Below are 22,182 nucleotides of genomic sequence, written 5' to 3'. Positions count from 1 at the left end.
TAATTCCTTTTTTTTTCCCAATCTTCTTTCGTTCTAGAAGACAGTCACATCATGAGATAACTGTGCTTCTTTTTAATTCAAATACAAATATGTTTCAATGCACTACTGTATTTTTTCCATTCAGATGGTCTCGTTATCATTGGTGTACATTCAGCAAAATTCCCAAATGAAAAAGTTCTGGACAACATTAAAAGTGCCGTTCTGAGGTATAACATCGTCCACCCTGTAGTCAACGATGCAGATGCAACCCTGTGGCATGAACTGGAAGTGTCCTGCTGGCCAACGCTGGTCATCCTCGGGCCCCGTGGAAATATGCTGTTTTCGCTTGTGGGAGAGGGACACAGAGAGAAGTTGTTCCTATTTACTTCTATAACACTGAAATTCTACAAGGAGAGAGGACTGATCAAAGATAACGGCATCGGAATAAAGCTGTACAGAGACTCCCTCCCCCCTTCTCCCCTGCTCTTTCCTGGCAAAGTGACCGTAGATAATTCAGGAGAAAGGCTGGTAATAGCAGACACTGGACATCATAGGATTTTGGTTACTCGAAAAAATGGGCAAATATCACACACTATTGGAGGTAAGGGTATGTAAGTTTGTTATAGTAATTTTAGTTTATGGGTAGAGTCTTTTCACTGAGCCTACTAGGCTAATTCTGTTCTTAGAGGACTTAGCAGTTTGTAAGCATTGCCAGACTTTTTTCCTACTAAAATCACTTTTACTGGATATGGAGAGGGATCTAGTGGAGTACCGTCAGCAGGAGACACTGTTAATGCAGTTGCTTGAGATATCTCTTGCATTTCCATGTGATGTCGAGTATGAATTACAAAAAATACATTTTGTATTCTTCTGAAAGAGTTGTGAATGGGTTTAGATTTAAGTGACATACATTCACATCCAGCAGCAAGGTAGGGAAAAGAGACAGTAATGCCTTCCTTTCCGATAGAAGAAATGAATGTTCAATTGTGCTGATGGTGTGTCGTGAGGTTTTTGGGGTATGTGTTTTGTTTGATGGTTGGTTGTTGTTTTGTTTTTAATTAAAAGCATTCTTGCATAGGATCCCCTTCTGGTTTTTAGAGGAGGGGAGAACTGTTAAGAACAGTGACATTGCACTAGTACATAGACACCTAAAAATGAAGTTGCCTTGATATATGTGAAGAGGCTTGTGTTCTCACCAAAATTGAGGTGTAACATAAAAACAAGTTATGCAAATAGTGAAAGTTAAGTATTTTAAATTTACATTTGTTACAGAGTTCTTACTGGTACCATTTCAACTTAAAAAAACCTGTAACTGATTTTGTAAAATTGCTGTCTGCTTTACGATGCAAATCCAGAAAATTTTTATGCTGTTTATATGCTTTAGTCTTTCATAAACGAAACAGACTTGTTAGGATTTTTTATGACCTGTTACAGTGGTGAAAGTTACATCTTAATGCACCAAGTGCAGAGCTATTAGGACAGTCCATCCATGAGCGAGCATAATAGATTTAGGAAGTGGCTGATTCCCCAAATCATTGAAAAGAATGTCTCAATATCAGGATCTGTGTACTGATGTGTCCTATATTACTTAGTTTGATACTGATTAATGCCTGTCCCATGACAGGATCCTACAAACCTCATAAAAATACCAGTGGTACTGCTGTTTAAAAAGAGGCAGAAAATCTCTGGCTGTTTGAAGTAAAAGTGCATTGGATAGGCAGACTAATCTACGTTAACCTCATAAAGGCATTAGTCTTAATACCGTTCTCCTGTGGGAAGTATGAACAGGCTATTTTATGACAAAAATGAAAGAATTCACTTTCTGTTTGATGAAGTCTCTGCCGACAAACTCCCTTTTAGTGTTCCAGACTAGTCAGCAGAGAGCAGTTCAGCGGGAAGTGCTGTACGCTCTGCAGTGGTGCCCTCCTTCCCTGGGCACTTTGGGCCGTTGCCTTTGCTGGGGATGTGCACCCTGACGTGTACACGGGGAGCTGCTGGGATCGAACACACCAGCACCTCCGTCCTTCATGTCTGTTCAAGCCTACGTTGTCCTCTCACAGTCCGCTGTAAAAGTTTGTGTATTTTGGTGACTCAGTTAAATAATTCAGTGGGCAGAAAATAAGGTAATGGAGTAGATAATACAGTAATAAATGTGGGCAGGCACAAAGGTTGAAATTATTTGCATTATAAATCATGATGCACACATAACTCATATCTAAATGTCTTCTGCTGACACATACTGCTAATGCACTTTAAATGTTACGCCCACTGAAATAGGATGCTTACCTTCATACTGGCATACCCAGGTCATGTTCCTTTCTGTTCTTGATTGTTCTGTGCAGAAAGCTGTCACTTCATCATTCTCCCTGCTCTTTTGTGTAATTAGTTACATGCCATGTTTTTGCTAATTATTATTATATTATTAGTTTCATTTCTGATTATACCAAAATCTAAACCATCAAAATGTGGAATTGAGTTTTCAAAAACAAAGTTTTTTCCTGCTAGCTTGCTTTGGTGTCTTTGGGAATAAAAGAAGATGTAGTGGTTTTATTTCTGTCTTACGTTGTTGATGTTGTCCTTTAGTGCAAGGGGACAGGAAAAACTCAGACCTCTGTTGAGACTTGTCTTTGGAAGAGCTTAAAGAAGCAAAGAACTTGTGGAGAACAAGTTCAAAACTTAATAGCGCCAGCCTATTGTAATTACTTAGCACAGTGACTAAAATGAGATTATACAAAATACTAATAATGTAAACTGTGCAAGATGCTGTGAAAGCATCTCTTGAAATATGTAATTAGTTTACACGTTTAAATGTCTGCACTTTATTTTTTTAAGAAATTACGTTTGAATTTGCTTTGTTTCATTTGTAGGTCCAAACAGTGGAAGAAGAGATGGAAGATTTTCAGAGGCAGCTTTCAACTCACCACAAGGCATTGCTATAAAAAGTAATGTTATTTACGTAGCTGATACAGAAAACCACCTAATTAGAAAGGTAAATTTCCCATAAGGAAATTCAAAATTTAACCTCATACTTTATTCTGCCCACACAGGTGAAAAATTACACCAAATTATTCTCCAAATACCCTCAACATCAGGAAGGAAATTTGGCCCAGTGTCTTATAAATAAATGCTGTTGTACAGTTTGTATTTTAAAGGACTGCATACACTTTTGTACTTCCTTTCAAATGAAGATGATATGTGCCACTTGTTCTAGTATAACTGCTTTTTATTTTTATTTTTTTTTAACTAATGACTGTTGCTTTCCTGTTGGGAGAAACATCTATTCTTAGTAGTGGAAGGAAAAATTGTTTTCATTTCACATCCAGTAGTATCAGATTCTTATCTGAAGTTATTGTACTACTGTGGTTCAGTGAGTAAACTTCTGTTAGCTGTTTCGATCTCTGAAGTATAGGTAGTTGCTTTAATACTAGAATTCTCTGCATGTGTTTTTTTGATGAGTTTGGTTTTTTTTGATTAAATGCTTGCAACGTTTTAGCGCGTAGCTATGTTACTTTTTCTGTATATTGTTATTGAATCTTATATTTGGTTAGATCAAATTTAGAATAATCAGATGTTAAGTTTGTTGAAGCAGCATAACATTACCTTATTATTAAAAATATTTTAGACATCTTGGAAGATCTTGTACTCAGATCCTCACCAATATGTCAATTAATGATCAGACATTCTTACTCGCTTTGGGGTGCCTTTGTACTGCTAAGGTAGAGCTAAGGCTAAGGTACAACTGTTAAGGTACTACTGCTACTGAGTTTTGCAACTGCTGAGCAAACCTTGACAACACAGTGTTAATCTCCATTGTGTGTGGAAGAGAATTCCAGGCACGTGGTTTCCCTGATGCTTTCCCCTTCCCCACCCATCTCATCAGCAACCATTGTGGTAAAATTAATTACTTTCCCGCATGAACAAATTTCTGAAATTTGTTAGGATTTGTTCTTTATCAGCAAAACTTCTCTGGTTTTGACACCTAGTTCAAATGACGTGTGACTTCAGCTAGGTTAATTTTGTACATTCAGCGTGTATGATTTTGCTTCTTATAGATCGATCTGGAATCAGAGATGGTGACCACTGTAGCAGGCATTGGGATACAAGGTGTTGATAAGGAAGGTGGAGCCAAAGGAGAAGAACAGCCTATCAGCTCTCCATGGGATGTGGTCTTTGGAAATTCAGGTACTGTAGCAGCTGAGCTTTTAACATCTCATATTTACTCATGCCTGACTCTTTGCTAAATGTTTTCCTGGTTTGGTAACAATCTGAGATACGAAAAAGTAAACAGCTTCTTTTCAACTGAGTCTAAAAACCAGTGGTTTCATTTGCAAGTGATAACTGCAGTTCTGCTTTGGATCCTGAAAAAATGTGAACTTGGTGTGTTACTTGCTACAAAAGACTTTTTTTCCATCAAGTTATGTAGTCACTGGCTGCAAATATAGAAGGAAATTGTGATTACTTTTGTTAGGCCAGTGTTTGATGCCAGGATTGCTTAAGAAGCAGCTACATTTTACAGGAAGTGAGCACTGTCTAGAAGTTCCTTTCCTTGACTATTCAGACATGTCTGACCGCTTGTAAATATTTGAGTTTAGGAAGTAAAAATAATTTTAGTTGGGGACCTCTGCTTATTCCTGTTTAGGTGACATAAAAGTGTTAGACTCAAGGTTATGATAGAATCAGTCAGATAGGAGAGGAATATCTCAGAAAAAACCTAGCAAGAGAATAAAAATTAAATCTTTGCGTAGTGCAAGAATCGGCATATGAGGATTTGAGCACCTTTCTTTCCTGATTCACATAACACACACCTGAGCTTGATATCATATAATTGCCATATTTTCCGCTGTTACTAACTATGAGATAATACTCATATTTTCTCATGTTTTTGTTTCCATATAATTTAGAAGTTGCAGGTGCACGTTTCTTAAAAATCATAGAATGACGCTTTAATGTGGGGTAAAACCCTTAGGTCAGTATTCCAGATGTGGAAATCAGCTTCCAGGATTGGAATTTCTTAAATCTGCAGATGAATGGGGTGAGGAAGTAGCATGATTGAAGTCTGATAACTTTTAAATTAGAGGTGCTTTGCAAGATTAGTAAATTAGAACATTTTACTGGTGTGCAAGATTTGTTATAAACTTGGGTCAGTTAGGAAGGAGGAAAGCACGCTGAGGTTGAAGGGAGCAGGAGGCTGGCTCGTAAACGCTGATTATATAGAAGTCTTGTGGCACAAATACGTTGTCAGTATGGACAAAGTACCACCAGGAGCCTTAGCTCCATAAATAAGTAACTGACATGAATTTTGAGATTTAACACTTCTAGTAATATGTCTTCTACAAAAGAAAAGGTATGGGGAGGGGGGGAAGGGTGCTTTTTTCCAAAGGCTCCGTCAGTGACCCGTGCAGTCTGTGGTAAGCAAGTGGGTTGAACTCAGTTCACCACCACTCCCTGGGCTCGGCCCTCCAGCCAGCTCTTAACCCAGCGGAGAGCACGCCTGTCGCAGCCGTGAGCAGCCAACAACGTGGGTTGCTATTAATGAAGACATGAGCTTTGCTGAATTTTATCCAATCTGGTTTTCCTTTTGTGAACCACTGGACTGCTGTGGGACTAGGCAGTGTAGTTTTCAAAGAATTTCGAACCAGCCAGCTGACCTCCATGGGATGTTACTGTAGAGCTGTTTTACAGATCAGCAAATGAGGAGACTAGGCACTCATCAGTGTTTTAGAAACCTAAGCTGGTTAATGGAACTGTTCAAAATATCCTATAATTTTGCTTTTGATTCTTCATGGTGCTTTCATCTGCTTCTGCCAGTAGTTTAATATCTGTTGATACTTTTTATTTTTGAGAGCTCTGCTTGTTAAATGTTTATATGATTATCAACATGAACATAGTGATGACTGAATTAGCCACCTCTAGAGGATTAGTCATCTGCACTGATCAACGAATTTTTATAAGCATTTACATAAAAACCAGATCTTCTGAATTTGCTCTGTTCAGACCAGTATAGATTTTCTTCATATTCAGTTAGAATCTGCCAGTCAGTTGTCTATTTGGATCTCTAGAAAACATAGTAGAGTTAAGAAGAGATTAAATCGATTTAAAATCCTTCTTTGAGAGGGCAATAGGCCAAATGGATAAAATGGCGAGAGGGGGAGGGTATGCTTTCAGGTTTTTTTAATATGGTTTTGCATGAATAAGATAAACAGGAAAAAATGTAAATTACTGAAGCAGCTATAGAAAACTCTTTAGAAAACTGTAATCAGTGAGTTATCAAAACAGAGGGTTATATTGAGCAGGATGCCAACAGGAGTTTGTCCATCAGGATTCTGAGTATGAGGAACCACGGCTGTGTCTTGTAGCCTGCAGGTCCTGTATCTTAAGGCGTAGAATCTGTGACAAGCTGCTGCAGCTTCTTTCAGTTTGTTGCCAGATATCAAAAATAGTTTGGCAACACTGCAACAGAGTTTGTCAAAGTTGTATTGTTGCTGCAAATTGCTTGAGCCTGGTAGGACTTCTGTTACTATGGGGTACATCATAGGATGCGTTTGTTATTTGGTAAACGCATGGTTTTGTAGGAAAACTTCGCTGTCCTGAGCAGCCCCAGCCTTCAGGGGTGATCCTCTGCGTGCTGTAGCTCCTCTGTTATCAGTATATTAAAACTGTTTTGCCAATGTCTGTTTATGCATTTGGGTGGATGAAGTAATTAATGAGAGTTTAAAAACTGAGCTTTGTTCACATCCACACAGCAGTGCCCGGTTATTTATGTGTGCTTGATGTAGCTCTGTGGAAGTTGCAGGAGGTAACGTACATTTCAGTAGCTTAGGATCGTTATTACAAAATAAATGGTTGACTTCTGTGTTAGCTGGCGTGGCGTACGTGAAATAACGTTATACTTATGCATTTTCCTTAGATTTGTGTAGCTTAAACTGTGTACAAGAGACATCTTTTTCTTTTCAGAAGACAAGTTTATGAATTTTACAGTTTTTACACAGGTGACGCTTCTGTGAATTACCTTTCAATGTTCAAAGCTGTGCTATCCAGAACATGAAAGAGAGAAAAAGAAGAAATTTTAAATGTTGAAGCTGTCAAATGTTTTTCTCTCTTAATTTTTTCCTTATCATTTATATTTATTGATTACTCCTACATACAGTTTAGAGTTTGTATTGATATATTAAGTCTTCGTTGTTTGCATTTAAAAAATTCAATGTATAGTTTGTTTTGCAATTAAAAGTATTGAGGAAGAATGTTTATGAGGGCACAGATAAGTTAGTATTCAGAACAGATACTAAGAAGTAGCATGCTTTTAAGCCTTCTAATAGTATTTCCATGAAATAATAGGCTTTTGTTTCCCCATTTTATACAGATGCTGAAGTCTGAGGCAAAGAGGTTAAGTGACTGAAATACCATTTAAAAGAAAGTTGGCACAAAGGTCTTTAAGGTAGGGGAGTTAACTGAGACAAAACACACGCTTGGATTCAGGCAGACAGTATTCTTCCTTGTCATCTTTTTTATTTCTTTAGTCGTTGCCACTGAGCTCATATTTTACCCTTTCCTTTTAAAATTCTTGAATGAACTCCCATGGATTAAGTTCAGGCTTCACTGAAATTGGTGCTGAAATTTGCATTGACATAGATTGTGCAGGAAATACAGGAGGAGGGCCAGCAGCTTAAAAATACATTAAATTACTCTGTGTGTTTGGTTTTTTTTAGCTTCCTCTGTTGTCCCCTTCTATTTTTATTCAGTGGGTGTTGAAAGCAAGTGATACTTAAATGTACAGTTGATCTGAGCATGAAATGTACTTGATAGCTGCATTCTTGCTGGAAGGAACAGGACAGTGACTTGTGCTTGGTGACATAACTGTGTGGTTCGCATTCCAAAATCTCATCTTAAATTGTGTGATTGTAATCTATTTATAGACACTCCCAAGTACACTAATGACCATGCTTTCAGTTAAACTAGTTGGAAATTTTTACGTCAATTTAGGTTTTACATAGATATTATTAAAATTAAAGTGCAGCACCTTATCATACTGGTACAATTTTTGTAGCCCTTAAAAGGCAAAAGTATGTAAGTTTTTTTTTTTTCTCTTTATGTTTCTACTAGAGAGTCATTTAGTACCACTGTGTTCCAGAGGAAACACTTTTTTTTTTTTTCTGAACCACTCATAGCAATTACACCTTCCTGGGTGAGCTCAGACCGTACATGTCATTCTTTTTTCTTCTGCTCTGGTTTCATTCTGACTTTGAGGCTCTAGCTTTCACTGTTCTGTGAAAGGAAGTTTTCTTCATAATAGCTGAAGATAAGAGCTGCTTTTGTGATCATCTGAGGTTAATTAGTAATCATTTTTCTGGAAAGCTCAAAATTTTAATTACTCTAAATGTATGTTGCATATGTAGTATGACTGCCTGATGTAGCAATGTAGTTTTACCCGGAACATAAAAGACCTTCTCACCTCTTTAGCAGTTTCCTATGCAAAGTACAAATTTAAAGACACCCTGTTCAGCTTTGGGCTGCATTTGTCCTTTTACAAGTTCAGGTTCACAGAAAAAGTCTTTTGAGAAATACGACGTGAAGAAGTTGCAGGGAGGCAGGACGTTACTCAGTCTGTCTCTGGGAGGGCTTGTGAAGTGCACGGTTTTCTTCTGTGTATTCTCCGAGTGGGTCAACTAGCTTCATGCTGTTGATGAAGTTAAAACTAAAAATTCAGATTCTAAACACTAGGTCAGGTATCAGATACTGGTTTTAATGCAGAATTGCAGGTGCAGAGCTGCTGAAAATAAACGTCCTTAGCCAAGTCTCACAGAGGCTTTGTCAGGCATGCTGGGGACAGTGAGACACAGTTTTCAGCTGTTCTCATTTGGTGCTGAAAGACTGGAATATGGAATGTGGGTCTTGGAGGTCAGGGGAGACTGCTGTGCTGAAGTACCCTCGAGTGTATGCATTTGCTGTGCTTAAATGGAAGTTAATAAAATGCATAACCAGCCTTAGCTTTTTCTCTAGTTATAGTGATGTGTCCCAACACTTAGTAATCTAAATTGGTTATTTCGTGCTAGGAAATGCTATCACTTCTAGTTTGGATCTTTTTTTAAACTATTTACCACTATTATAGTCAGAAGGCCTGATTTAGAAAACTTGGGAAAGAAGGAATAAATATTTAATTACAGTAATGATTTATAGCTCCCTATTATCTCCCATTGTATGACATCCTCTTGGTATCTATGTCCAAGGGCTTCCCTTTGTGAGAGAGCAGGTATGTTAGCTAAGGAAAATTACAGAAGCATTTTGTTTCATAAAGGGTTACACTGTGTGGTGCAGCGCTGTGTCAAAGAGTGCCAGGTAGCACAGGAAACAAGAAGACAATGCATTTTTACTTCTCCCAAAAAGATGATGTCTGTTTGTAACAGTCCAGACTTATGGTGCTAAAGCATTCTTTTGGGGCTTTGCTGTCTCAGTCTCACTGAAGAAAAACAATGATTCTCTAGTTGTTCTGTCGGTCAGATTTGGCTTTAATTTGCTAAACTTCCACTGGCTTAAGTGAAAGTGAGATGTGCACACAGGCAGCGTGCCTGTCTGTTAACGGGAGGGTGTGTTGTATAGCCCTTTTTCCACTCTTCTGGTTTTGCAGAGGATGAATGTACCAACAGACTTCTTCCTTGTTGTTTTTTTTTCTTAAAAATAAAATTAGTAGACAAGAATAATATTTTCAGACCTCAGTCTGTTTAGAAAATGTCAGTGATGCCAGCCACAAGATGTAACTTTGATTCCCAGGCTTTTAATTCCCAGACTGGAACTGAGTATGTGGTCCCCAGACAGGGAAGCTGGAAGCAGGGGTAGTCCTGGGAATGGAATCTCTTCAAGCAAATATTGATGTTAATTGGTACAAATTCACGTCCTTTCTATGTGTTCAGATTGACTCATGGTTCTGATCAGCAGTGTCACTGAGCTGTTTAAAGTTGTGTATGTATGTGTACAAACAGGACTATGAATTCCTAAACACGTGTACATAGCACAGGCAGGTTCAGGAACTGAAGCATCCTGTAATATGGAACATCAGCTCCTTCAGAGTTCTGGTTCATTTTTAGTGAATCTTTGTAACAGAAGTTTATCCCATTCGCAACCACACTTTGCTTTGGTACAGGCAGCGCTAGAGATGAGGAAGCACATACCCTAATACGGCCAAACTACACTGGAATTTTTAAAACAACTCAAGATAGGTTGGAATGCGGTGCCTAATTGAATCAATGTAAAAGAATTGCTTTGTTCTTTTATGTTGTTTTATAGTAAATTCTTTAAAAATAAATTCTTTCCATTCAAGGATGATAAGGAGTTAGGACAATGATAGCAATACTGTAATTTTAGAATGTTGGTTCTCCCTGGCCCCCTTGTCCTGCGAGAACAGTGCGAGTATCATAATGGTGACATGTCCTCAAACTACTCTGTCCTGAAAGAAGAGTTTTTGCTGTCTTTTGTTTCAGAACCATTGTGTGATAAAATACCTTAGCTCTGCAACTGTAGGCGTTCTTTTTACTGTTCTGGTTTTGTATAATTTTTTTTATTAAAGTTCTGACATTGTTCCACAATTTGGTATGCTTGTGCTGTTTCCATGCTTACATCCATTCTCTTTGTTCTGATTGCCATCCAGTAGAAAGTATTTAATTTGCATTAAAATGTATGGCAACTATGTAGTCCTTACTTATTTGTGCCATCCTGTCCTCTACTTGAAGAAAAGATCTTCTCTTGATTGATATTACATATTCAGTAAAATTTGAATTTAATATTGAAGTTTTTTCCCCTGTGTCTCATGTAATTGATAAGCCTTTCAGTGTAAGAAAGTCTTTTCAATTTTTCAGTATATAGCTGCCACAAGGAGGTTTTCAGTGGGTGGGATTAGAGAACTGGATAGATGAATGGAACAGATTTTTCTAAAGTGCTCGGTTCAAATCTTACTCCTTCCTTTCACTGGTGGGTGAAGTGAATATTAAATAATTAACAAAGCACTTTTTGAGATCCCTCAGAATGAACTGCATAGCAAAGCGAGATAAAAATCTCACTTTCTGAATTGACCAGTGATTTTAGCAGTATTCATTCTGGGCTACTCAGAATAGTAGCATTTGAAAAGTGCAAGATATGCATTATGGAAACACAAAATCCTCAAGTTGAACATGTATTATATAGGAAGTAGTGGAATGATTTCATAGGCCATATGCTCAATTTGAATCTCTTAAACACAAGCTTTAATCAGAAGCGATTTTGTAGAGGCGAGGGTTTATTGGAGCGATTTTGGCATTGCCACTCCTTTGGTAAAATCTCTGGTTGCTCATAAAATGTGTGTTTTCCAACTTGTTTTGCAAACCTTGCTGCTCAAACTCTTTGGTGCTTTGCAACTTTGACTTTTATTCTTGGAACTGTAGTTTGTGTTGAAACACGGAGCCGTGAGGAGGTGCAGAGTCAGCAGAGCTCCTTTGATCACAGTCTTGCAAACTTGTATCTTGATCAAAGAATCAGAAAAGGGCAAAGATAAACTGTGTTAAAATCATACCAGTACTACTAGGAAGAGGGCTCACAGTATGAGGAAATTGGTTCTGGAGACAGAAGAATGCTTTTTTCCTTCTCTTGCAGTGTGTAATGTGTAGGATAAGTTAAGGATTAGAAGTAAACCAGCAGGGTCTTAGTTGGGGGAATGGTGGTCATTTCATTTTGGGAAGATAGATTTGGACTAACTTCTCAAGTTTAAATGCTTGCAAGCATTTTACCTATAATTGCTTTTATTTGAAACCCCAAAATTTGGGGGACAGAGTGAAGTGGGAAAGAAGAATTTGTTAGATTGTTTGCAGTAACAGTTATGAGATACTTAATATTTTATAAGTTCATGTGAATACGGAGTTTCTGTGAGCAATCTGAAAGTATTTTTTTGTTGAGCGGCTTAACAGTTATTCCAATACCTGATACATTAATTTAGAAAAATATTTTATTGTTGTCTTTGACTAGATGGGACATTTATGCAGTGTATATAGAATGGTATGGTGTTAGAAATAACAGTGTCCTTACTTTAATGCAGTTTATAAGTATCAACTTTCTGTTCCTAAGGCTGAGATAAGGAAATTTCCTTTGGTTTTGGTTGTTGGAGTTTTTTTTAATAGTCTTTCACAACTTCTGTCCATGCATTCTTTCTTATGCTGAAATATAATATGTTTAAAGCCATTGTTCTTCACTTCCCATTTTTATCATTTTGTGAGATGTTATCTGGGCAAACTATGTGTAATTTATGGAATTGGATTGGTGGCTAGTAGTTTTGCATTTTGAGTTAAAAACACTGGATACTTGACACATACTTGAACACTTCTTGGTCAGAAGGTTCTGCAGATCCATGTCTTACATTTGTGATACCACATGTGCCTGCACGTAGGGCGAATTTACTTGAAAACTGGATGGTTACTGCAGGGGGAAATTAGTAATTGCCCACATCACAGCTCATGTTGGAATCAACAGCAGTTGTTGCTCTCCAGAGCGTAAATCTACGTGGCACGCAAGCATCAGTTACCCTTATCTTAAAAACATTATATACTCTGTATATAATGTACAACAGTCCTGACATGGTTTTGTCTCTCAAAACACATAAATGACTGCCTGTAGTTTTTTGGAATATCTAATTTTGTCACTAGCATAGTAAAAAAAAAAAACCACAACCCAAACCAAAACACATCCCCCACCATCCCAAAACGCTACTTCACAAGGATACGTACATACTGGTTGGCTCATATGAATCCAAAAATAACAGGCGAAACATGGACCCAATAGCAAAACATTGCAAAGAGTGAATTCTGTGTGAGATATTGCCTTTATCAAGGGATATTAAAACCACAATTTATATAGCCTTATTCTTGGGATGAGAAGAAAAATAGCAAGTTTTGGTAGATGAAAGACATTCTCCTTCTCTTGCTTTGGTTTTTGGTTGTGATTGTTTTTTCTTTGTCATGGCAGAAGTTGAACTGGAGTAGGGGAGACAGCAGGGGTTTTTTTTTTTTTATTTCTTCTATAAAAAATTCCCAAAGTGGGTTTTTTCATCTGTTTTCATACATCCATTTTTAAAAGTTTCAGGGACCCAGGAAGATGATGTTTTATGGATAGCCATGGCAGGCACTCATCAGATATGGGCACTGATGTTGGAAGGCGGAAGGCTGTCAAAGGGAAGGTAAGCCACTGTTAGAAGACATGAAATTGTTGTTTGTCTTGATAAACAGCTTTCAAACCCCAAGGAGAGAGATAATGAAATTAAACTAAAAATCATTTTTCTTGACTGTACTTAGCTTGAAGCTTTCTGCTTTTGTTCAGATGTAAAAGGCGTGTGTCCTTTAAAGCCTGCCTGCTTTTTCCCCACATCTGTTAGATGAAATGAAAGATGCTGCTTTTGCCATAAAGCTATGACTTCGTAAGCTATATTCGTATAGTTGAATGTTACTTTTCATTGCATTTGCTGAATTACCTAGTGATGAATGGTACACTGAGGTGAAATAAAAGTTAGTACAAAGGCATTGAATAATTTCTTGTGCTGCAGTACGGTTGGGGTTATTACTCACAAGTCCTTGTCCTGTAGCTTCTGTTTATCCATCGTGTCTGAAGTATTTCAAACTCATTCTCGAACTTGGGTCCTCTGTTCCTTTAGTGATTTAAAGAAAGGAACCTGCCTTCGATTTGCTGGGAGTGGGAACGAAGAGAACAGGAACAACGCGTACCCGCACAAGGCAGGCTTTGCGCAGCCTTCGGGTCTCTCTCTGGCTTCCGAGGAACCCTGGAACTGCCTTTTTGTGGCGGATAGCGAGAGCAGCACCGTGCGAACCATCTCTCTGAAAGACGGAGCGGTGAAGCACCTTGTAGGAGGAGAGAGAGATCCATTGGTAATCACTTCAAACTTCCCCACACTGCCCTACTAATATTCCTCAAGCCTGACCTGGAGGAACCACTTTTGGGGTGAGAGGGTAAATGAGTTTCCATGGCCGTCAATTTCTTAACTTCACTGCTTGGAATGCAAATGTGTGCTGGTTGTGACGCTCAGGTTGTAGTGCAGATTGTTGCTCCTCAGATAAGAAATAGTTTAACAATAGCCAACTTGGTTCGGCGTTGTGTGGTCATTAAAGCCAGCTGGATTCATATTGATAACTTAAGTGTGAGAGCTTCCATTTCCATGACTAGCATCCACACTTCCCAGTTTTCAGTATCCTTGCTTTGAAGTTGTCTTGATTTTTGGTTTTTGGTGCTTTTTTTAAGTCAGTGAATTTCCATTTAGTTACAGTCATTTAAATTCATGTCAAGATTGGATAATCAAATGTATTAATTTAATAAAATGCTTTTTCAGAATTTGTTTGCCTTTGGTGATGTGGATGGAGCAGGCATAAATGCAAAGCTGCAGCATCCCTTAGGAGTAGCATGGGACAAGAAAAGAAAACTGCTCTACGTGGCAGATTCCTATAATCATAAGGTAAGCCTATAGTAGCTTGTTATATACAGGCTTTGCAGTTTTTCCTACCGCAAAGGATTTTTTTAGGAACATACAAAGATTGTGCTTGGTTTGGCTAAGCTGAGGAAACAAATGACACGAGTTCCTTTGTGGGTTCTTTCTCTTTCCTTCCTTATGGGTCCTTCTCTTGTTTTTGTTGTCACATGCTGCTGTGCTGATTATGATGATTCCTTGTGGAAGGTGAATTTAAAATATCCAGTTAAGTTCAGGCAAAAGACCCTTTCCTTGTGTCTCTCGAAAGATGCTGAGCTAGAGCAAAAGAGCTAGGAGTGCTTGGTGAGGAATACTGCAGGTTTGATAAAATGAGAGGAAAAGGAGAACTTGCTTTTCCCTTAAAAAAGCCACTCAAGTTTCGAGAACGATTGTGGGTTGCCTCCATGGAACTCCGAGATAAGAGAGATTGTTTTACATCGTAGTTTTTAATGTGATGTTGTATAAGCTTTCGTGTCTAGAACATTGTTAACTGGGCATCGATGAAACGCATGAAAAGTCATTTGGTTTGGTTTGAAAGATAAAGCTTATAACACTAAATGCTTATTGAAATTTATGTGGCAAGTTAAATTTTATGTCAGGTATTGTATAAAACATTTTTGGTTTTACTTTAAGAAAAAAACCAACTCATCTGTTTTAGAAAAAAACTGATATAGAAGTTAGCCTGCCCATTTTGTTATGCTCTCACTGTTTTGCACCTGTTTCCAGAAAGGCAACAAACATTAGAAGAACAAGCCTTTCAACATACCAGAGGGCTTGGTGCCTTTGAAATTGTGAAAGGGAACACTGAATGAAGACCAAAGGAAGAAGTGAAGTCCCGTGGGGAATTTGAGGGCGAGGGGAGGATGGGACATGTCTGTTGTTAAAGTATGATAACTTACGTTCTGGCACACACACATGGCGGCTGACATACTCAGAGTTGGTGCTGGCTTCCAGAAATGTGGGGCATAAGATAATGCAGAACTTCTAAATCCTGGTGGCGTTTTTTTCAGTGTTTTTTTTTTCGTTTGTTTCTTTGTCTTAGATTAAGGTTGTAGATCCTAAGATGAAGAACTGTGCTACCCTGGCAGGCACAGGAGAAGCAAGCAATGTTATTGGTTCCAGCTTTACACAGTCAACTTTTAATGAACCGGGAGGCTTGTGTGTTGAAGAAAGTGGTCGCTTGATGTATGTTGCAGACACAAATAATCATCAGATTAAAGTGCTGGATTTGGAAACAAAAATTCTTTCCGTGGTAAGTAATATTTATTAAACAGACTGATAGTGGGGTTTGGGTTTTTTTTATAAATTACTGTTACAGATTTTGGCAAGTGGTATAAAAATTATATAGCTAAAAGCATATAACTAATAAAGTTATTTATAGAATGTTTTGTGATGATCTAGCAAATAAACACTGCTGTTAGACTAGTTGTTGAAAGCCTTAGTCTTTGGAAAGGCAGCTTTTGTATGAAAGCATAAAGTGATGATCCTCTAGGAAAGAATAATACAGAAACACGAGTTATTAAAAAAAAAAAAAAACAGCCCAGTTTTTCAGTATGAAAAGCATTTCATGAGCACTTTCTAACAAGTGGTAATCAATTACCAAGCCCTGTAATTGAGTTGTAAGAGGTGGTTTTGGGAGATCAGTGACTTAAAGCAAGATACATAGCGAGCTTCCGAGTTGTTAGATTAAAATCGCTGTCATAATTAAGTGCTGCTGTATTTGCTTACAAACATAAAGACAAAACAAATTTGTGCTCCTGTCTGTCTTACAATGGCACTGTCTTCATATTTTCATATATGTATATATATACACATATATGAATGACATAATGGTCCAGCTGTCATCTGGTATGTTTCTTGCATTTGTGTATTTGAATTTTCCTATTATATATAACATGTTGGTGGCTTTTCTGGGAAATTGTCCTTTACTTCAGTGTGCAATCTGCATGGTTAAAATCTTGGATGGTATTACCGAAGCATGGAGTTTACCACTAGATTAGAAGAAAATACCTATAAATTTCCTTTAAAGAGATAATGCAACAGTTAAAATTTTAAATTAAGAGATCCTCTAACATAGTTGTGGGTTTTATGCTTTTAATAATAAATATTACTTTTAGTTTGCTTCATAAATTCTGTCTTTTTAATTTTAAAAATTCATTTTATCATTATTCATTCTGTCAGAAAGTTTTAGTCCAATAGCCACATTATCATGTGTTAGTTTTCCTAGTCCATTTCACCTTTGAAACTGTGATTGTATTGTGAAAGTCTATTTGCTTTCAGTACAAATAAAAATATTTTGTTTGATTTCTACTGATAGTTGCCTATCCTGAATCCAGAAGCGTGCGATGTTCCAGATAACCAGCCTGTGCAAACGAATAAATTAACAAACCTTCCAAAACTGCCTAAATCTGCACCAAATGTTCAACTTCCTTCGCTAACTGTAGCTCCAGGCCAGACAATTCAATTTTTATTAAAGTTGACTCTTCCTCCAGATTCAAAACTGAATGAAGAAGCACCCAGTGCTTGGTTTATCACAGCAGAAGGTAAAGTGCCTGTGTTGTTTTATCAGTTGAACAGGAATAGTAAGGTACAAAGTGGATTATGTGGTGATGTGTCTGCAGTACGGGGGATCTCAGCCACATGAATCACAATGTCCCTCCCAGTCGTGTGTTCCCATTTCACCTTGTGCTGGAATACAGCTTATTTAAGGTTGATATACTTAACATCTGGAGTGCAGAGATTTAAAAAGCCCCAAATATCTGATAGGCCGCTTTTTGCTTGAATTAATACATGCTGCATTATGTTTTTTCTGGTTTTGGGGGAGTTTTTTTAAGTCTTTCTTGGAACAAGGCACCAATGACGGCTTGGTACTGATTCCTCTTAGAGGCTTCCCCTCTCCACTCTGTCTCTATGAACAGCTTATCCCAACCCTACTCTCTGTTTCTGGGAGAAAGCTCACCATGAAGCGTATTCCTGAAAGACATTCCTTTTTTTGCTTTCATCTGTTCCAAAAGAGTGTTTGAGGTATTCTTATACCTAAACCACTTCAAACCTACTTCGTTATAATTCATATTGGCATATTGCTGCTTTTAAAAGCAGTCAACAAATACTGTACAGGCACTGCAATTTGTTTACATGCCTCGTGACTTAAAGTAGTTTCTCATCCCTGTTTGTGCCGTGAGTACAAATAGGCTATTTCGAGGGTAGTCGGCACACTTTTTAGCCTACAGGATCTCCAGATACTGAAGTAAAAATATATGTGATAGCTTCAAGGGTTAGTGAAATTGGAGAATGTAAGCAACCTAAACTCAGCAAGTCATGTCAAGCTCATAAATTCTAGAGCCAACTTTTAGGTATTTTGTGAAAAATGCCAAGAAGAACACTTCATCCATCTCTGTTACGCTAAAATACAGAGTACAGTTCAGTGAGTTAGGTACATTTATTGTGCAGTTCATACTTCAGTTCGTGTACTCTTAAATGCTGAAATAAATAGGAAACTAAGATTCTGTTGTAACAGTCAACCTGAACATTCCTAAATTGCAGCAAGCTGTTTGTAAATCCAGCACTTCTGTTTGGAAGTGCCATAGTTTACTTGCAGTTTTATGCATTTATAGCAGGTATCTTACCTGGAATGTTAGACCTCTGATACAGATGTATAGCAGCCCATTAATTTAAGGAGTTTTGCTTGCACATTTCAAGAATAAATTTTAATATCCTCTTAAGACTGTATAGGACAAATTGCAGATCCATCGCGTTTCGATAAGATAGTATATGTACCTGTAGTTCTGAAGCAATCTCTCAATCCTTAAATGACTGCTAAAGAAGCATTTGTAAATTACTTTGCCTGTATTTTTTTTTGACCACGGCTGGAAAAATCAGGAAGGAAATTTCCCATGATGTTGCAAATGCAAAGAAAGTCCACGTTGTCCTATAGGTAAAATTAGTGTTTTCCCTAAGTTTCAGACACAGTGTTAAATATTCTAATGATAAAACTTGTTCTTCTTTTACAGATAATACCTGGTTGCTTCAAGGACAGTGTCTGTCTGGAGAAATAAAGGATGTTTCTTGTCAAACTATCATTCCTTTTCAGTTACCCAAGAGCTGTCTGTCAGCTGAAGCTATGGTGGCTGTCAAAGCGTGCCTCTACTATTGCAGCAAAGGTAGCAGTGCCTGTATGATGAAGGGAGTCGCATTCAGTCAGCCTTTGCAGATAGCTGCTGCAAACCAGAGCAGCTTGACTGAAGTTGAACTCACACACACGTTTTTAACCAACTAACCCGAAGCCAGCTAATTTCCTACTTTGTTTATAATAACTTTTCTCTGGTTTTCATTTTCCTGGAGCTTATGACCAAGCTAAGAAATAATGTACTTGGTAAAATGAAGTAGAGTTCCCCTACAGCTTAACGTGAAAATTTATCATCACCACCTTATTTCTTTTTATGACAGTAGCAGCAATAATATGTAATACTCTCAGCTTTGTTGCCAGTTGTGAATACATTGGATGTATGCCATTCCTAGCAATGAGCAACAATTTTTCGAGTCTTTTTGAAAGAGCTGGTGTTACTTTGTGATGTTACTGTAAGAAGTTCTTTGCACTGTACATAAAATGGCTAGGTCGTTGGGACTAACAGTTACAAATTCCTTTTGTACCCTTATTCAATTTTAATAGAATGTTAAAATGAAGAGTTTCTTTCTGCAGGCTGTAAAAGAAGTATCTTGCATACTTTTCTGTAATGGCATTTATGACACATTTATTTTTGAAAATACATCTTAAACTAGCAGCTCTGATTTTATGCAAACTGAGTGTTTTCCTTAACGAGATATGACTGCCTTATGTGAAAAACATGGTTTTGTGGAAAATTTCTGTGAAAGAGAGTATTCAGGTTCCTACAGAATTTCATGCTGATTTCTAACACAGAATGTGCCTCTTTAATGTGTATATATATAAAGAAAAACACAAAACCATGCTTGAGTTTTTCTGATACCTACCAATTTACATTTTATAGTAAGTGGTAGATAATAGTTGAATATATAAACTACAAAAATGAAATGTCAACCATTTCAAGCGAGGTGAAGTCACTTTCCTACTTTTATGATTTCTCTGTAAAGACTTGTCTGAATAATTTTGTCTTGCAAATACATAATATTAAGAAGAATATTATACTCCTGAAGTCTAATGCAGAATCCTTTGAAGTCACTGTTAGTTCCCCCAGTATGTAATAGTGGACACTGAACCAGAACTGTATATTTAGTAATGGATTATTTGCATTCATGTTTAGAGATTCTGAGCTTTCAATAGAAAACTGCTAACCTTCTACTTTGAATACGGTGCTTTACAACTGTATTAGGAAACGCTGCCTTTGGTGTTTAACTGTTTTTCAAGTAAAATACCTTCAATTTGCCATACTAAGCAGCGGGAACACAGGAAGAGGTGAAAGTTTTTTCTACTTGAACTAGAAGAGTTTCCACAGTGCATAAGTGATAATTGGATTAGGCTCTGTGGTGTGGTCATGAGGATCAGTTCTGAGATGATTTTATTTTTAGTTTGAAGATCATGTTGTCACATATATTACAAAGTACGGTAGCAAAAGAATTTTCGTATAGTCAACAATCACCATTGTTCCTGACATCTGTCAGTAAATCCTCAGTATGACTTGTTGTTGCTCTTTCTTACTTTAAGGCCGACTGAAATGTTGGTCATGAACCCACAAGGCTTTTGTTTTAAGGGACCTCTATGGACTGGTGTGGTCTTTCCTCCCATTGAAATGCCAGTCGAGTTCCCTGCAGGACCAGCGATAGTTATTATCTCACCTGTCAGCAAGGCAAGGGCTGCGCTATTATTTTTCTTGTGTTTGCTTTTTAAGCAACTTCTCTAATTCAGTGTTTCAGCTCCTTTGGGTAAGCCTCTCAATTCTCACACGTCATTTTGAAGAGGGAGAGAGCTTTGCTGCTTTGTTCAGAGATTGCAAATGCTTTTCTAAGGATGAAGGTAAAGAAACTGATTTGGGCTTTATCATTTTTTTATACTTTAGTACAGAATTTTTTTGTTCGTTTGTTTAATTTTAGATAGTAGCCAGGAAGCCTTCCAGCTAGCCCACACATTTTTTGTTGCTTACTGAAAAAAACCCAAGCATTAGTTTCTGAAATTGAGAATAACAAACCAAACCATTACAGTTATCTTGAACATGTAATTCAGCAGATGGATTTTTTTTTTCCGTCTCATTTTCAACTAGGATGACACTTCTGGTAATTCTCGGTTAGAATGACATTGTCTGTTTCAATAGGATGAGATCATCAAATTCTACCATAAAAAAAAGTCAACAAATCCATTTTCTTACTGACTCTTTTTAATTAATGTATTGCTGTAGGGGAAAGACTGTGTATTCCTAATTTTATTTAACTATAGTGTGTAAATGTAACCAGTCAGACAAACAGAATAGCGTGAACAAGCTATAGGAATTTATTTCAGTTAAGTACCAGAAAGCATTTTCAAAATATTGTTAAGAAAAATAGGAAAAGTTACTACTTTGTCTAAATACTGAGAAGTCAGGTACATTGATGACAGCTATCTTTTTTACAATAATTTAGTTTATTAGTGTTTTCCTGGTATAAAAATTATAAGCAGGTTGGTATGGCTCAACACTCCCAGACTTGTCTTTTACAGTAAGAGTATGTAATTCAAGGCCTTTTAAAACATGTCTTTCCACTGATTAATAGATTTTGTATCAGACCTTAATAAAGTAATAAATTACTACAGCAAATCTCTAAAGAATATTGGTCATGGTTGTATTGTGTAGTGGAAACAAATTCAATGGCATTTGCAGTTTTAGTTGTCGTGTTTGCTTTTCTGGAACAGCTTTTGATTTTGAATTAATATATTAATAGTTCCATGAGATGTTTTTAGAAATTTTATTTAATTACAGTACAATATTCTTTGCTAGACGAGGAAAAAGATAATGGGATTTCAAAGAGGGAGGATAATGTGTTTTAACAGTTTTTTCATGTTGTTTGAATTCAGTAGTATCTTTCTGGAGTTTGTTCCCTTCTGTTGAAGGAAGGATAGGGATCCTGACTGTGTAAACCTATTGATGGGCAGTTTTAGCTGATTCTTTTTTGTGCTAGATTCTCACATGTCATTTTTTGGCTTTTCTCCTGGATGCTCTTCTTCATAGATCATGTTTTGCCTCTCATGTCTTCCACCTGCAGTGCATTATGTTTGTGTAGTGCTGTGGTAACATGATACAAAACAAGTACAGACCAGATGAGTAATACATGGGAAAGTGCTTTTAGAGCATCGTGTAAATGCCTTATCTGCTTACACTGAGAAACGGGGCAAATGGCTTCCAGTACATCGTGTATATTCTTAATGGACTTTTTTTTTTTTATTCCAGTGGGCAAATCTTGTGGCTCAAACCATGGGTAAAACTATTTTTTGTGAGAACATCAAGAAAAACGTATTTCTTATCTCATGCTCATAGGAGGGGGATGATCAGAATGAAGTGACTTTCCTCCTTTTGCAGGAGCGTGTCCTTCTGTTCCCTTAGTTATTGACTATTTATCTTAGCAAAGAGAGTTCTATTATTGACCAGAAGCTCTCTTGAATTTTTGATTCTTAACAAGGTTTTCTACATACATGGAAGCTTTAAATGTCTGACTTTATAAAGTTATGATTGATATATCTAGTTTAAAATGGCTTACAGTTTAGCATACAATAGCAG

The 22,182-nt window shown here is 37.3% G+C and overlaps 1 protein-coding gene across 1 annotated transcript in view; it reads left to right on the top strand.

Annotated features, from left to right (window-relative positions):
- NHLRC2 (NHL repeat containing 2) overlaps positions 1-18,740 on the top strand; it is a 25,310-nt gene extending 6,570 nt beyond the window's left edge. The window contains exons 3-12 of the mRNA XM_009878900.1: positions 125-580; positions 2,847-2,968; positions 4,032-4,161; positions 13,069-13,168; positions 13,640-13,871; positions 14,330-14,452; positions 15,507-15,716; positions 16,782-17,007; positions 18,229-18,231; positions 18,475-18,740. Coding sequence (XP_009877202.1) covers positions 125-580; positions 2,847-2,968; positions 4,032-4,161; positions 13,069-13,168; positions 13,640-13,871; positions 14,330-14,452; positions 15,507-15,716; positions 16,782-17,007; positions 18,229-18,231; positions 18,475-18,740 — 1,868 coding nt within the window. The remainder of the gene's footprint in view (positions 1-124; positions 581-2,846; positions 2,969-4,031; positions 4,162-13,068; positions 13,169-13,639; positions 13,872-14,329; positions 14,453-15,506; positions 15,717-16,781; positions 17,008-18,228; positions 18,232-18,474) is intronic.
- Positions 18,741-22,182: the final 3,442 nt, after the last annotated feature.

This window comes from Apaloderma vittatum, unplaced genomic scaffold (assembly GCF_000703405.1).
Source record: "Apaloderma vittatum isolate BGI_N311 unplaced genomic scaffold, ASM70340v1 scaffold8191, whole genome shotgun sequence".
NCBI classification, from domain to species: Eukaryota; Metazoa; Chordata; class Aves; order Trogoniformes; family Trogonidae; genus Apaloderma; species Apaloderma vittatum.
This window is presented reverse-complemented; position numbering and strand designations above follow the sequence as displayed.